Raw genomic sequence first — 16,433 nt, 5'->3', positions numbered from 1 at the left:
AAGGGACAGAGCTCAGCGGGTGTCTTGTTGTCATAGGGACCCCCTGTCTTTCCTCACTGTTAATGAGACTCCAGCCTTCAATGGAGTCTAGCTGTCAGTGTAGCTGTTTCCTCTGTGTCCCAGTTGCAGGTTGCCCCCTTCTAGGCCACGGGGCAGAGGGTGTGGAGCAGCTGCCTCGGCTCCATGCTATTGGACTTGGCCAGATGACGGCATGGTGCAGAAGCAGATGGTGATGCAGGGATTGTCCTGTGCTCTTCAGAGGTGGCACAGGGATGGCACAGAGGTTTTCCGCCTGGCCGCCCCGAGACAAGCCTCTCCCTGAACAACAAGCCTGTGCAATTACCGTCCCAGCAGGAGGTCCTGCAACTCCTATTCAACCTCGGAGAATGTACGACAAAACACAGGCCACACCAGCTGGCAAACTGCACACCGGTTCGACTTCAAAGGGGATGAACAGGATTTTATCAAACACGTCTTCAACAAATCATATTAAAATGTTTTTTAAAAAAAATGGGTTGAAATAACATCAGATGAAAAGGGTCAAGTCTTTGTTTTTGTTTTGGGGGGGGGGGGTATCATCGTATGAACTATATAGTTCATCTAGGATTACAGCACCACACGACAGAATTCCCTTCCGACTGGGATAATCTAAATGATAATGTCATCTGTCACTTTGTTCATAAAGTGTTTTATCCCCTTCCTCAGATGGGGGTTTGGCGAAGAAGGTTATTGGGAGCACTGATGAGTTTACAGAACTGGGTTGATGACACAAGCCATTTCAATGTGCAGCCATACCCAACTCCCAACAGGAGAAGGTTAAAATCTTTCCTTTCAAGGGCCTCAATCAGGCTTAAAGGAAAACAGTAATCACTGTCTTTCAGCTAGTCCCGGCCGCGCTCGTCAGCCCTTTCCCTGGTGAGGCAGCCGGAGCAATCAACCTGCCAGGCATTAGGAGCAGACAGACAATCTGAAAATAAAGGGTATAATGCACCTGCCAGCTAAAATGGCCATTTGGAAAAAAGCTAGTGATCCTGGTGACCCTGCTGGGGATGTGCAAGGAGGAAGGGGGGGTAGTAGCAGCAGCAAGGATGGGTGGGTTGCATTTAACAGAATTCACCCGGATCAGCAATGTCCCATACACTGACACCTCTCTCAAAGCAAGTCCAATTATGGCTTTTGTACCACTTAAGAAATAAAAGCTTTTTTGGTGGGAGCTGGACAGCAGGGGGATGGGGGGTTCCGAGTCAACAGACAATATATTAATGCAAACATGGCATGTGGCAAATGATGGACAACTAGAAAACAATCTTTGCTGGCTGCAGATGTCTTGTCTATACTGCAACACGTGCACAAATGTTTTCAATGCTAAAATGAGCCCACAGAAACACAAGAGATGCATCTACAGTAGCATTTTCACCTCCAGAAATAAGCACACTTTGGTAAAACGTTGAACTAATAATTATCGACTTATTCAAATATAAAAATAATGTGTGGTGAAACAAAAGGAAAAAAAAAAGGTAAAAAAACCCAAAAAAACATCAAATTCTCTGCTAAAGTATAACACTTTTAACAGCACTAATCATCAAGTGCGTAAAAGCTGACCACAATTACAAGTGGCACTTGAAACAAGGAGGCCTTTAAGGGCTTTGTGATTAAAAGTTTTGACCTACCTCCAAATTCAAAGTGATTAAAACAATCACATTCAATTAAATATTAGATCGGCTGAACCGCTAGACATACTTGTATTTCTGACGAGCCTTTTTGAAATAAACCGACCAGGCCCTCGTCCCACCCCCACAAACGTCCAACAATATCTTACTCCATAATTACAGCCTATTGTTGAAGAGTGCATATTGATGCAGTCTGGAAATACTGTAGTGGTAAATGGAGGGTTTCAGTTAAGAGAAAAGCTAAAATCAAGGCAGGATTTGCAAACTTCCCCTTAAAAACAACAAAAGTCCTAAAAAACAACATTTTTTCAGGCTACCTGGAAGGTCTTAATTCTGTAAGATGACCAAACCGTGGCGTTTAATCCTTTCACAACCGATCATGACCTGTCACCTGAGTGGTAGTTTGTGATGTAGAACCAAAAAATCCTAAAATTTGTTTGCAAAATGACAATTGCAGTGGTGCAGTGGTTAGAGCTGGTGCCTTGCAGCAAGAAGGTCCTGGGTTCGATTCCCGGCCTGGGATCTTTTTGCATGGAGTTTGCATGTTCTCCCTGTGCACGCGTGGGTTTTCTCCGGGTGCTCCGGCTTCCTCCCACAGTCTAAAAACATGACTGTTAGGTTAACTGGTCTGTCTAAATTGTCCTTAGGTGTGAGTGTGAGTGTGCATGATTGTTTGTCCTGTGTGTCTCTGTGTTGCCCTGCGATGGACTGGCTCTCTGTCCAGGGTGTACCCCGCCTGATTGCCCGCTGACCGCTGGAGATGGGCACCAGCCCCCCCCCCCCCTCGACCCTACATGGACAAGTGGATTCAGAAAATGGATGGATGGTTACAAATAGAAATTAATAAATAAGTAAATAAACATTAAAAGAGTTCAGAAAGACAAAATGTTAAAGGAATACCATTTAAAACCTATTGATGGTCGCCATTACAAAAAGAGACAAATCTTAAGTTATAGGGATATCTGCAGCAATATCGGTATCGGCCGAAGTTGGTCACATATCATACTGGTCCAATAAGTAAAATTGGGCGAATATTAAAGGAGATATAATAACTAAACTCACATTTTGCATCCTTTACTGCCTCTACAAACCCTCCAAACATGAATAAAACCTCTCAATCTGTTTTCTGTAAATGTTGGCCTAAATCAAGCCATTTTAAAAGGTTCCCATGAATGATGTCACAAAAGGGGAAATTAGTAAGAGACATGCAGAGCTGCTGCTGCTGGAGAAGTAGTTCCTCTTCCCCAAGTACCTTCGACATCTGAGCTTCTCAGCCTATAGCAGCCTTAGCAGGGATAGGTGGGTGTGGCCAGCTTCAGCTTGTTTTTTAAAGTGATAGCCCCGAAACAGCTAATTTTGAAACTGTCAAGAATAAAAAAGCTGAAATTGTTTTATGTGAGAGATTTGGCTCAAAGAATTCATGAATATTTTATAGACTACTTTTGCGTTTTCCCCATTGTTATGTTCACATAGAAAATATTGTCTGTTATCTTGTATTTTTTATTCTCAGTGTTGCGATCTACGGAGGACCCACTTGAAAACTAGAAGGTTCATCTGAAGTGGTTTTCATCCTCCAAGAATAAAAGTAAATAAAAAATATAATATCAGTAAATATCAGCCGTATTGGCGCATCTCTAATAAGATGCATTCTTTTTGATTACTCATTGGATTATTCTTTTGTGTCTATGCAAAGGAGGCAGGTGATCTTTAACTTCTGCACCATTTTCCTAAGATTGTCTAGCCAACACGGTGGGAACCCTCAAGCTGCAGCAGCCGGGGCACAGTGGCCGCTCCCTCTAATGCCACCGCCCGCTGACCTTGAGAGTGCTGCTCCGTTGCCTCCTTTCGACAACACGATAAATCACTCAATCAGAATGCAGCCCCCCCGACGCCACCTCGCACATCAAAAATGCGGCGAGGGGAGCAAGCTGGGAAGGGGTTGCCGTCTCATCGAGTGCCAGAAGTGATGGTGTGAAAATGCACAATGTCACTGAGTGTGTTTTGTTATGTGCCTGTTCGGTGAAGGGAGAAGACAGGGGAAGCGGTGGAGTTGATGAAATGATTACATAGTGGCATAGAGGGGAAGGGGTGTGGTTGTTGAACAGCTGGCAGAAACCATCGTTGTTTAACAGTTTTACTATACCCCGAAGAGTCCAGAGAAAGGAGAGATGGGGGGGAAAGGGATGCTCTTCATCCTTCACTAGTTCTGCTTGTAATAAAACAACACAATTTGACCTCACACATCCAGCATGCCATCCCAGAATTGTCTACACATCAGTTCACCATTTATAATACAAACCAGGCGTTCAAGGATGCCCAAAAACACATTAACTGCTGCAAAAAATATAAACTTTAGACTTTTATAGTTTAGGTGGAGGGGGCAGAAACCCAGAAATGATGTCATCAGAGTGAATTATTTACCATCTGTTTAAAAGAAAAATCTAGTAGCACAACTGGAACTGTTGCACTTTTGTTTTTTACAACATGTGTTCAACATGTGGATTTTTGCACCAAAACCAACTATTCTGTTCGTCCAACCACATGAAAGCTCCAGAGCTGCAATTACATACATATCAACACGCTTCAGATGCAATAAGCAGCCGAATGCACCGCGCTTCATATCTTCCGCTCCAATCGCATTTCTCCTTCCTGTCACTGGTTTTCTCATCCTGCTCGTTAATTACGCCAAAGCGGAGTTGGTGGTGAGGATCAGAGGAGCAGAGCTTGTCTGAGTTTCATCTCTGCCCCTGGCTTCTTACGTTTCCTGGGTCTCACCCCCACCACTTTCATCTCATGGCTTGGTAAAACTCTTCCACTTCCCAGAAATCCCTCCATTGTAAATCATTGTTCAACAAGCACCGTGCTCTTTAAGCAGTAAAATAAACAAGGAGTTTCAACTAACCTAAACATTTTGTTTAGGCCCAATTTGTCCATGCATGGAGAACACTCAGTAAAATGATTTGAGTCACCTTCTTTGGTCTGAGTCATGACAGGTGTTTGGGTCTCTTTTGTGTAGGACACAGTTTCACGAGGAAGGAAGTCCACTTGTGTGACTTTGGCCATTCCCAGTTTCGGGGTGACACGCCTACAAACACAGAACAACTCAAACTTTGCACAACATCAGTACAAAACATAGAATACGGCATTACCCCAAAATTCCACTACCTCCGCCCCCGCCTTCCGCAGCCGCTCGCTTCCGAACTCAATTTTTACTGCTACCCGCTCTACAACGGCTCCGCTCCGGTGCGGAGACCTGAGGAGCGCAAACAGGCATGCGCGGGATTTTCGAGATCTTGCGATACAGTCCGAGCAATAAACGTGGAAGTTAGATCCAAACACCCGTTGCGTGGGAGAAGCATCGAAATGAACTGTTTAATCTGCCCATCATTTGTGTTGAGAGATCAGCAGTGTTTGGATCAACAAAGTGTGACTACTTTGATAGTAGAAACTGTATTTATGGCGTATTTTTGTGCATTTAAAGTTCAGCTGCCATTGATAGTTGTTAAAAGTTGTTAAACCTGTGCATATGAAACAAAAAAAGCTTTTTGTTTATCGATTTGTTGTGAAATAACGGAAGTTGTGCTTGCTCCCTTTCCTGTTGGGCGGTTGTGATTTCTGTCCATTGACTGTGGAGGTGCTCCAGCATCCGGCAAAAATAGAATCGATCCTATTTTTGCCGGATGGCGGAACGGCGGGCGGCGCACTGCGCCGCACGGCCGCAGTAGTGGAACAGCTCTGATTGACTACAACGGGACCGATTTTGCTGCGGAGTTCGTGCCGGAGCGGAGCGGAGGTAGTGGAATTTTGGGGTTAGAAAACAATTTTAGTTAATTTTGCAATCTTCACCTCCTTCAGATGGAATCTTAAAGCTAAAGTAATGAAATTAGTTACGGTCTAAAGTTCTGATTAGTTTAGCAAACACTGCAGATTATTAGAAATATTTTATCTCATCTTTTCATGTACAGTGACTTTGATAGAAAAAAAAAAGCAATCATGCCATAGATTGAGAGAAGGGAAAATGACCAGGAAAGGAGAGAAGAGATTGTCCAGTACCCCAGCTCAGAATCAGAGTGAAGTTGAAGAGTGGACGGGTCAGAGTCCCAATGCAGAGTCCTGATTAGTGTCACGGCAACAAGGCAGCATTAGTGACAGAGAGATGAGCGAGCACAAATGGGGGGAGGAGAAAATGTTAGCGTTGTGGCACACAACATGCAGATATACATCTGATTTATATGTTATTAATCATTTTAAATGTCAAATGAAACTTTAATCCATTTGCACAGAGAAGGAGGAATGCATTTGCTTGAAACGGACAACCACAAATACCCTCTGAGGGGGTTGACAGCCTGCAGAGCTGATATGGCCCAAACCGAGCCACACCGAATAGTCTGAGTGCTGCGTAGCCACAGAGGGGTAGAGCCAGAGCCCTCGGGGAGAAAACATGACCTCCATGTGTGTAGGAAATGGCCATGCTGGTGAGGGAAATGAGTCAACACGTAGGGGGAACAGCTCACTCGGCCTGATGGGACACTGAGGGGGTTTGAATTTCAGTACAGGGAAGGGGCTCTAATTAGGGGTTAAGAAGTCCCCCAGGCATCTCAGCAGCCTGCTGTTTTATTGTTAATTTGGAATCGTTCTAATTCGGTGGCACATAAATGGAGCAAACATGCACTCAGTTGGCATAAATATGTCGTCGTTTACAATAACCGTGCAAGACTGAAACTGAGTTTAAACTCAGCTGTATCCATGACCTTAGAGCAGCAACACAAAAGAAGCAGAAGAAACAAACGCAGAACAGACAAACTTCAGGAGGCAGCTAATTATTTGCTGCACATCTGCAGTTTAAACTGACAAATATGGTGTTCTCTTTGAAGAAATGATGAGAAATCTTTGTTGCATTTTACTAAAGAGACTCTTTCATGACCTCCGTGCATGAACAAGCTTTGTACTGAAGTTTGGACTCTCGCTGAAGGGTTCACTAGTGTGTTCGAGTGTGTACCTGGGCCCTGCAGCTCCATCAGAGTCCTGGCTCCCTGCTTCACTTGGCGTTCCAGCTGATTTGGCAGCAGGAGACGTCAGAGGAGGGACTATGTTTGAGACAAAAACAGTACAGGGTAAAGATGACAGGAAATGCTGATTGCTGAACTGCTTCAATGCTTTGTTGTAGTTTAAGTAAATAGACTGTAATCAGATCTTGTGAGTACATTTCTTCACAGTCACAATAGATTTGGTAGTAACGTGTGTGAAAAGCAGACAAATGCAAACAATAGCAGATAAACTGCTTTACAATTAGACAATTTATCCACATAATGAAATACACGTTTTAAGAAATAAATACATAAAATGTAGGTTTCACATAAACAAAACCTAAATTTGATCACTTTTTTAAAAAAATGCAGTGTTTCAAGACTGTCAGCCATCTTTGACAGAATATTTTAATGAACCTCTTCTGCCACCTGCAGGTGAAGTTGTGACAATGCTCTGTAAATCTGACAGATTCAGAACACCTTATAAAGTTGCTTAATGTATTAAAGATTTCTAAGTTGTTAGCATGGTTTTTGATAGCATTATGGCATTTTGACAAATGGTTGTTTTTGCTTTTGTGGGCAGCAGTAGCTCAGGGGGTAGAGCGGGTTGTCCAGTAATCGGAAGGTTGTACGTCTGATCCCGGCTCCCGCCAGTAATCATCACTAACGTGAATGTGTGCATGTGTGTGTTGTGAAGCACCTTGGGGGGTTGTAAAACCTTAGATGGCGTTAAACAAATACAGTCCATTTAGTGATTTGAATAATATTTTTCTAGTAGATCATGCATACATTATATCTAATTGAAAGAAAGATGGTGTTTTGCTGTTTTCTTTTTGTTTGTTTAGTTTTTACTGTGAACTGAAAAACCTTTTTTTTTACTCAGGGATATATTAGATGAGATTATGATGCCATGTTCATTCTGTTTCTGTTCTTTTGGATTGTTTTCACTTTTGTAAAGTGAAAAAGTATTTTTAAGCAAGGGATAACTTAGATCTAAGGAGTAGAGAGCTAAATAAGTATATACTTCTACCTACTACTTTATCAAACAAATCAATGATCCTAAGATTTAACTATGATTGAATTGTCAGTGATTGTTTGAAAATAAATTCCTATTATTTAGGGGTGTAACGGTTCATAGAGGAGTGTTGAACCGTTTTGGTGCGGTCCAATTACGTACGGTTTTGGTTTATTTTCTCAATTAAATAATGAATTTTTATTTGTGTGATTCAAGTTCAGCAGATAAAAGTTCCTAGGCGAGTTTCCGCACGGATGCTGTATTGAGTGACGCATGACGGCTGCACGCGATCGAATTCTGCAAATTCTGATCAACGCCTTTCAGAGCGGATCAAACCAGCTGGCTGTCGCTGCTACTGGAACCTGTAGACATTGTACGGAGCGTCGCCCCTCTCTCCCTTCTCTCACACTGTGCACGCAGCTGCAAAAATGTAAACAAACATGTCTGCTGAACTTTTTTCCTGGGACAATTGATGTAAAGTTTTCATCCTACATAGAAAAATACGGCACGGAGGAAGCTCATTATTTTATATGAGTTTTAAAGAAGAAACTCTGGGTGGTGTGAGGCGAGTTTTTAAGGCTCGCTGCAGAAATAAAAACACGGAGCACCAACAGTCAAACACAACACTTGTCTGTATGAGTGTGACACTCATAGCTTCGCAAATTACCTGTGAAATAATTAAAGACATCATATTAGATCAGCAGCCTGTGATGACACCTGGTCCTGCTCACTATAGGAGCTGCTTCAGATATTAAATAAATATAATACCGTAAATCCTCTAATACAGGCCTGTATTTAATTAACTGCCTGGTCTCATATTTTGGCCAGTGTCGGAGTCGGCGGAGGTGAATAATGGCCGGTATTTTATTGTGGCCGGGTGAAATGTGGTAACAAGCAAGCACGGGGGGCGGTTGTGTCATCCGTCTCACTTTTGATTTGCCAGTGATAGACCGCGAGGGTAACTTTAACCGTGCGGAGACGAAGAGGAGGCGAAAATTTGATATCAAGTTCAAAGAGAACGTGCTGATTATGCTGCAGAACACTGGGGAGCAGTAGGGGTTGTATGAACTAGTCGACTTCACTATAGTGACTTTTTACGCCTGTCATCGACTAGTCGCTGTCACGTGATAATGACCGGGCAAGATGCAGTCCTCGGAAAAGACAGCAGCCTGCTGTCAGCAGGTGACAAGCTCCTGCGCGTCGGGAGGCAACGCGCTGTGCCAGAGCGTCGGTACTGACACCCACCGTAAAATGGACATTTAACCAAATTGTGACGTTTACCCTCTTGCAATTTAACATTCCCCTCACCCCCATCCTAACCTTAACCAGCTTGCGCATGCAAAGCTCTGATTGTTGACGCGCTCCAGACATCTGCGTCCTGAGCACGGCCACAGTAACGTTAACAAATGAGGTGTCGCCACCTCAAAAACTAATTTAACACGCGATCGTTCATGTCGGCTCATTTCCTTTAATGTTTTCTGTCTTTTATTCTTTTATTTGTGCCTGATGCGTTTCGCTGCTGTGGAGCGGGGCACATCACCTGTTTTGTCCTCCGGTGACGCACTGCGGCCGGCGAGCAGCTCGCACTCCGCTGTTTTTGCAGTCGGTAGATCTTTTAGAACTGCAGTTCAAAGGTAACTCATGAGGTGAATATATATGAAGCCAGGTAGCTGTTTTTCTTTAGGATTGAGAGGAGATGCAGGAAGATAATAAACAGGCAGGACAGAAAAATAGTCAAATAAAAACAAGTTAGTTTTTGTACCTGGTGGTTGCAACAAACAGACACCATTGAAGGTAATCAGAAGTGAGGAACAGAAAATGAAATAATTATTTTAATGTTTAGAGCAGCAGGAAGTCCGAGAGGCTGCAGGCGCATCAGTGAGTTTGCGGTCGCTGCGCAGGGGGAGGGGGGAGAGGGCTGAAGCAGAAACTACCGTTGTTAAAAGAGACGTGTTTAACTTTGAAAATGTGGGCGCAATTTTAATTGTCAAAAACTCCAGCGAACCATTAGTTCATTTTGCTCAAATAGAAATAGAGGCCTGCCTCTAATTCTGGTCCTCCTTCCAATAAAGGCCTGGAGCTTGATGAGCAGAGGATTTACGGTAATATGTCAAAAATTAATCAAACCGAGCTCTTCACAACACTGAACCGAACACGAATTTAGTGTACCGTTACACCCCTACTACTATTATTATTATAAAAAGCCACTCAAAGGTAATATTAAAGACACCTGCAGGAACATCCGTGTTTATGCCCACACTCTGTAGAAGAGCTTCAGCTTCTCGTCTTTTTTTCTCCAGGTCGGAGTCATCCGGCTGAACCGCAGCTTCTTTCTGTTGTAGATCAGCCTGGGGAAAATCGACACACCAAACACGAATGAGATTAAACTCTGATGTATGCTCATAATCTGATATATTCACGTATGAGCTGCTTTGCAAAGAACGAACAGATATTTTAAAAGGGACTATTGCTTATTTGTTGCACCACTGTAACCAAAAATCTGTCAATTTTGAAAAGAAAAAAAAACTTAATGTTTATGAATTAGAAATCGACCGACTTGTGAGATATTTGATCTAAGCTTTTGACGATTCAGTAATTCACACTAGAAATTTTTCTGAATATTGACACATACATACCTTCTTTCGCTCCTCCTCCTTCCTTCTTTTCTCCTCTCTGATCTGTGCCAATCGTTGCTTCTTCCTTTCCAGCTCTGCTTTCAGCTCACTTTTGTCAGACATTTTTCCACAGCTGCACACAAACAACACAGTCTTGTTAATCTCCACTCCCAAACTTTTGGGAAAAATGTTTTGGCTAAAGCTTGGTTAAATGAACGGGCCAAGTGAAGAATGTAAACAAGATAGGTATGATAAGCTTCCAATGGGCCAGGCATTATCTTATAAGATTATTTTATTTCAGAAATGCCCAATAATAGGCGACGACCACAAGTCACTCATTATGATTGCTTTAAAGAGATCAGATGTTCTAGCAAATGCTTAAGTTGTCTTGTGCAATCGTACAGTTTTTAAATCCCTAAAAATGTTTAGGCATAACAACAGCCCACTACTGAAGTTGTGCATCTACGAGTGTTATAAATTTAACTAATAGCTTAGCAAAAACAACTATCAGTTGTACATTTTGATAGATTATATACAGGCAATCTGCAGCATTTAAGAAAGATGCAAAGCAAAACCATTAAACAGCTTTATACCTTTGCTCCAAATCTATTCCCAAAAATATATAAAATAAAAACCTTCCATCACCCAACATAAAGTACACAATTTCTTCAAATAAAACTGATATGAGTCAAAATATGGCAAATGAACCAAAAATAGGACGTAAAAAATGCTTTGTCCTTATGAAAAGCTCAATTTCAAATATTTGGGAAAAGTTCTAGATTCATTACTTTTTGGTGAAAAAAAATCCCATTTAATAGATGTTTAGTAATTTCAACAGAATAAACTGTCTCAGATTTAATTCTTTCCTGAAAAGACAGCAACACAGCTTTTTCTTAACTAAATCATTTATATTTCCATGTAAGGTTTCCCCAGACGATTAAATTCCTTCAGGTTAATGTGTGCGAAATAAAAAATTAAGAGGTGGGAAAACAATTTCCAAAGATTAACTTTCAAATGAGAAAGAAAAGTTACTGTTGTACCACAAGTACAACAAATACATAAATAAATATAAAGCAAAGTGGCTAAATAACACACATGACCCTTCGTTGGTGACTAGCTGGCAGGTCGTTGTCAGCAAGCTAACGGAGCCCCACCCTACACCTGCTACATTCTTTCGGCCACGGATCAGCCTTTTTATCATTTTTTAGTTACTCTTCCTCGTTAGCTTATGGTAATTTAAAGTCCAGCTACTAAATAAGCCTGTCTCACCTAAACATGTTGTTAAAAAAAGCTAACACATCTCTGTTAGTGTTAGCATTAGCCTTCCTTCATTGTTAGCTCAGGAGCTAAGTTAGCTTTAAATATTATACAATAGCTGGTAGTATGTGAGAAAATGTGTTATCTAATACGGTTGTTCATTGGTTTAATAATAAATATGTCCCAGAAATGTGGACAATTTAACTAACTACAGCGTCAGAGGTGTTTAGTTTGCAGCTACTTGTCGGGTTAACAACGGCTTTAATTATGCTAAACAAAACCCGAGTAAAGCCTGTTTATCTATAGATGCTGCAAAATTCGCCAGTGACGTTAGTCATGTTAATATAAAGTCCAGATAACAAACCTTGTTGCAGATTTACGAACTGACAGCAAATCCACTTAAATCAACACAAAACAATAGGAAGTGATTGCCACCCGAACTACGGATGCTGAGAGGAGCCAAAATTGAATAAACGTTGAAGCGGTCCCTAAAGTACGAATCTCAAGAGATGGACAAAGATTGTAAAAAGAAACACTGTTGCCTTCAAAATATTTCTATTTCTATTTATTTTTAGCAAATGCCAGACATTATGCACAAATATAAATGCATTGTGTTAAAAAAAGAGATAACCCAAAATACACGAATACCATGCATGTCAGCACAGTCCAATATCAGTTGCTTTACAGAATATCATAATTTAAGCAAACCTGTAATATTTGTTTTTAAAAAGCAATAAAACCTTGATGACTTTAGCACTATAACTTTCTGCGTAGTGTAAAGTTATCATTATTGTATGGGACTTTTAATAGTCAATAATATGTTTTCTTACAGGATATTGTTTTAAATCTGCACATCTACTTTTTAAAAGTATTTAATTGAACTTTGGCTACCTTTTCAATTCATTTTCTATCAAATTTAAGACTTGTCCATTACAACACACTGAAGTGAACTTAAAAGAGCAAGTCACCCCTACCAGAGTCTAACTCCACTCCCACTTCATGTTTGAAAAATGCAACAAATGCTGTTGCCTGGCAGACCGAGAAGGCGGAGCTGCTAACAAATACACACATACACAGGCTCACGACAGCATTGTGACATCATAATGTACCCGTTTACATCATAGTATACCTCTTAGCCAATAGCGGTGGCAGATTTAAATTAAAATACAGTGCAGAGTTTTTACCTGACAATGGCACAACACTGCCGGTTTTAGGCAGAATATTTAAATTTGAACCAAGATGCACTGAAGTGCCAAATTATTGACTACACGTGTCTGCAGCACGATTAGACACTCGTTTATATAGTTTATTAGCAAAAAAAAAAGTTTATTTGACTTGCTCTTTAAAGAGCAAGTCACCCCTTATCAGTATTACTCCACTCCCACTTCCTGTTTGAAAAATGCAACAAATGCTGTTGCTTAGCCTACAGAGAGGGCGGAGCCGCTAACAAATACACACACAGGCTCACAATGACATTGTGACATCATATGGTACCAGTTAACGTTCTAGGGTACCTCTTAGCCAATAGCGAAGGCAGTGCAGAGTTTTTACCTGACAACGGCACAACACTGACAGTTTTAGGCAGAAAATTCGATTTTTAACTCAAATGCACTAAAGTGCAAAACTATTGACGACACGTGTCTGCAGCACGATTAGACACTCGTTTATATAGTTTATCAGCAAAAAAAAAGTTTATTTGGGGGTGACTTGCTCTTTAAAGAGCAAGTCACCCCTTATCAGTATTACTCCACTCCCACTTCCTGTTTGAAAAATGCAACAAATGCTGTTGCCTAGCCGACAGAGAGGGCGGAGCCGCTAACAAATACACACACAGGCTCACAATGACATTGTGACATCATATGGTACCAGTTAACGTTCTAGGGTACCTCTTAGCCAATAGCGAAGGCAGTGCAGAGTTTTTACCTGACAACGGCACAACACTGACAGTTTTAGGCAGAAAATTCGATTTTTAACTCAAATGCACTAAAGTGCAAAACTATTGACGACACGTGTCTGCAGCATGATTAGACACGCATTTATATAGTTTATCTAAAAAAAGTTGACAACAGAAAGACAGAGAAATCCATCAGAGACCAGACATAAAACCTGAGAAATACATCATCCTTCAGCTGACTGTCACCTTCAGCCCTGTTGATCTTAAACTATTATATGATCAACCATTGACTCAAAAAACTCAGGTACTCAAATAAAAACCAATGAAAAAGTAGCTTTTGTTTACTTTATTTGAGCTCATATTATCTTCTTAGAGCTCAAAAATCACTGAAGCAACATAAACTGAACAAAATGAAGAAAGCTTTTAAAATATTCCTGAAAACTACTTAAACAAATACAAAGACTGATTAGGTAAAAAGAAACAAAGTGTTTACATTTTTCAACTTTATTTCATCAATAAAATATTTTAAATCAGTAATTCTGGTTGTCTGGCTTATTTCTCCTCCTGACATCATCAGTCTCAGCTTCAGCTCCCCCGGACAGCTCAGATAGAGCTGGACCATCCCTGGCACTGTCCTCACCTCCACTGTTGGTATGCAGAGAATGCATGATCTGGTCACTGGGGCGTTTCCAAGACTCTCGAGTGGCAATCCAAAGAACCAGTGCTCCAAAAACCACCAAGAGGAGTCCAAGAACATTCACAAAAATCGCCTCTGGTGGAGAATCCTTGTACTTCGGATTGCTCCTTTGTTTAAAAAAAAGACAATTGAACTTGTTACCAGATTTTCATTTTATTTATTTGTTTGTGTTTTAAAATGTGTATTTATTTATACTTACAGGCCAAAAATCAGCTTCTCTGTGATGCCCATGAGAGCCACAGCTATGACACTGGTGAAAAGGAAAAGACCACTGTAGACGTGGATGGGCATACATGCTGCTCTCCAGGACAAAGGTGTAACTGGTATCAGGTATAAGCCAACTCCGAGAACAATCTGCTCATTGATGGAGGGGGGAGGGGAAAAAGCCCATCACTCAACTGCTAATCGCCTCGACTTTGCACAAACTGAATACATCAACATTTGGTGAGGGATTTTTGCTTTTTTATTTGAAATAAATGCATAAAAAAGGCATTTTTACCTGTAATGCGTACATTATAACTACTGTCAGGCCCAGCCAGCTGTGCAGACTGTACATGTCAGGGATGCTGCTGTAGTAATGGAAGTCAAAAACCGCCATCAAGGAGATGACAGCAAAAGTGAAGGCTATCAAATGCAAGCTTGCATGAATGAACTTCATCATCAGTTTGCTGCACTGCCAAGTCCAGGGAAGCCTGTAGACAGTAATGGCTGCAAGAGGAAACCAACAGCTGTCCGTTAACCGGCGTACTGCAAGATTTTCATTACACACTTAATATATATATATATATATATATATATATATATATATATATATATATATATATATATATATAATTATTATTATTCTCTTATTTGTATGGTTGTCCGGTGTCTAAAATAAGTTGTATGAAAAGGCCTAAAACATTTTTGTTAAGGTTGTTTTGAACAAAAACCTTTTTTCTGTTGCTGATGTTTTGGGATTGACATCCTTGAAGTTCAGTGGTCACTAAAGTGTGCAAAAGTCTTAAACCACTCCTAATTTCTGAATATTTTTGCTTCCAGGTTTCCTTGAAAACATTTTGAAGGATCTTGATCAAGGCTTATTGGAACTTGTAATACCTTTTCAGTCCTCGTACATCCATGACAGCAGTATGTGATGTAAAAATGTGTGGGAGGACGAAAGACGAAGTGTTAAGCCCAAATAGCTATTAATAACAGATGAGCAACATCTGGAAGGCAATTTTTTTAATGAAATAGTTTCATGAAACCCTGACTGATACCTAAAACAGGAACCGAGAGATCACCAACATTTTAACAGCTCTAATGCACTTAATGCTCATCTTTGGTTTCTGTCCATCTTTTCTGTTCAACTACAGAAAAAAGGAACAAAATGTGTCTTTGTGATGAGCTGCTGGGGAAAAAGTGCTTAAAGAGACAGTTAATTTGCTCAGCTGTCACACAGATTCATCCCTTGAGTTGGTCTTGAGGATGGATGATTCATGGTGGATGTGATGTATTGCTGAGACTGCGGTCATTCAGATAATGTGTATTCCACCTCCCTACCAGCAAATACATTAGTGGAGAGTTCAGGAAACAAACAAAACATTCTTTTGAAAATGGTCAGGCAGCTGGTTGAGAATCAATAAAATAAAACCTTCAGAACACCTTAAGAACTATTTCTTAAGAGTTTTTAATTTAAAAAGTCTGGTTACATGGAAGGAAAGTTTGTATAAGTTAGAAACAGCTTGCTTTTGTATAACACGCGCGCGCACACACACGCACAGTTTAACTTTGTTTTTCGCGGTCGTTTCCTCCCAACATTTTTAGAGCAACACACATTTCATTTACTGTTTTTCCTGAAACGCATGCGTCACCTCACCTATGCCTTGCAGGAAAACAAACCCTGTGACAACCAGCACCGGATGCCAGTTAAACTCAGCCGCGCCTCCATCCCAGGCCAAACCTTCCTTAAAGTGAAGAACCCATCTCAGCACGAAGATTATGGCCACGAAGCCCACAGCTCCGGCGGCAGACAGAGCCAGCAGAAACAGTTTCAGGTTCTCCATCTTGGTTCAAGGGGCAACTGGGAAGAAGCAGCTGGTTTCTTACAAATACGACTATTTTGGAGGCGTGTCCTATTTCGGAGGATCGCCGTCACGTGACCAGGGCAGAAAAGCGAAGTTTTGTAACTTCGCCGGTGAAAAACACATTATCTTTGCTGTGTCATCCTCTGACTTTAAACGTCAACCGCAGTTAAAGCCTCAGATGACTCAGACTCA

The 16,433-nt window shown here is 41.1% G+C and overlaps 2 protein-coding genes across 5 annotated transcripts in view; both read right to left on the bottom strand.

The window, feature by feature from the left end:
- The window catches only part of dync1i2a (dynein, cytoplasmic 1, intermediate chain 2a), a 22,503-nt gene extending 8,247 nt beyond the window's left edge, over positions 1 to 14,256 (bottom strand). Inside the window, exons 1-6 of one of the 4 annotated variants that reach the window (XM_054746929.2) lie at positions 14,119 to 14,256; positions 10,349 to 10,460; positions 9,943 to 10,060; positions 6,670 to 6,757; positions 5,694 to 5,783; positions 4,640 to 4,755 (exon numbers count right to left, since the gene is read on the bottom strand). In XM_054746929.2, the coding sequence (XP_054602904.1) occupies positions 4,640 to 4,755; positions 5,694 to 5,783; positions 6,670 to 6,757; positions 9,943 to 10,060; positions 10,349 to 10,450 (514 nt within the window). In that variant the 5' untranslated portion in view covers positions 10,451 to 10,460; positions 14,119 to 14,256. Of the gene's footprint in view, positions 1 to 4,639; positions 4,756 to 5,693; positions 5,784 to 6,669; positions 6,758 to 9,942; positions 10,061 to 10,348; positions 10,461 to 11,948; positions 12,061 to 14,118 lie in introns of those variants that run through there. The other 3 variants (XM_015966496.3, XM_015966497.3, XM_015966498.3) reach the window with 3 other exon arrangements.
- cybrd1 (cytochrome b reductase 1) lies at positions 13,810 to 16,433 on the bottom strand. The gene is made up of 4 exons (XM_015966499.3): positions 16,034 to 16,433; positions 14,675 to 14,883; positions 14,375 to 14,529; positions 13,810 to 14,282 (listed from the first exon to the last, which is right to left on the bottom strand). Exons 1-4 carry the CDS (start codon positions 16,218 to 16,220, stop codon positions 14,009 to 14,011), a joined length of 825 nt encoding a protein of 274 aa, XP_015821985.1. The 5' UTR covers positions 16,221 to 16,433; the 3' UTR covers positions 13,810 to 14,008.

The sequence above is a fragment of the Nothobranchius furzeri genome, chromosome 14 (genome assembly GCF_043380555.1).
Source record: "Nothobranchius furzeri strain GRZ-AD chromosome 14, NfurGRZ-RIMD1, whole genome shotgun sequence".
Taxonomy (NCBI): Eukaryota; Metazoa; Chordata; class Actinopteri; order Cyprinodontiformes; family Nothobranchiidae; genus Nothobranchius; species Nothobranchius furzeri.
Note: the sequence above shows the minus strand (reverse complement) of the source record. Positions and strands in the feature narration are given on the sequence as shown.

Excerpts from the sequence above, each read along its gene's own strand:
- cybrd1 (XM_015966499.3), bottom strand. The coding sequence starts at position 16,220 with ATGGAGAACCTGAAACTGTTTCTGCTGGCTCTGTCTGCCGCCGGAGCT. Across the intron at positions 14,884-16,033 it reads TGTTTTCCTGCAAGGCATAG|CCATTACTGTCTACAGGCTT; the intron begins GTGAGGTGACGC and ends TTCCTCTTGCAG. Across the intron at positions 14,283-14,374 it reads GAGAAGCTGATTTTTGGCCT|GAGCAATCCGAAGTACAAGG; the intron begins GTAAGTATAAAT and ends TTTTAAACAAAG.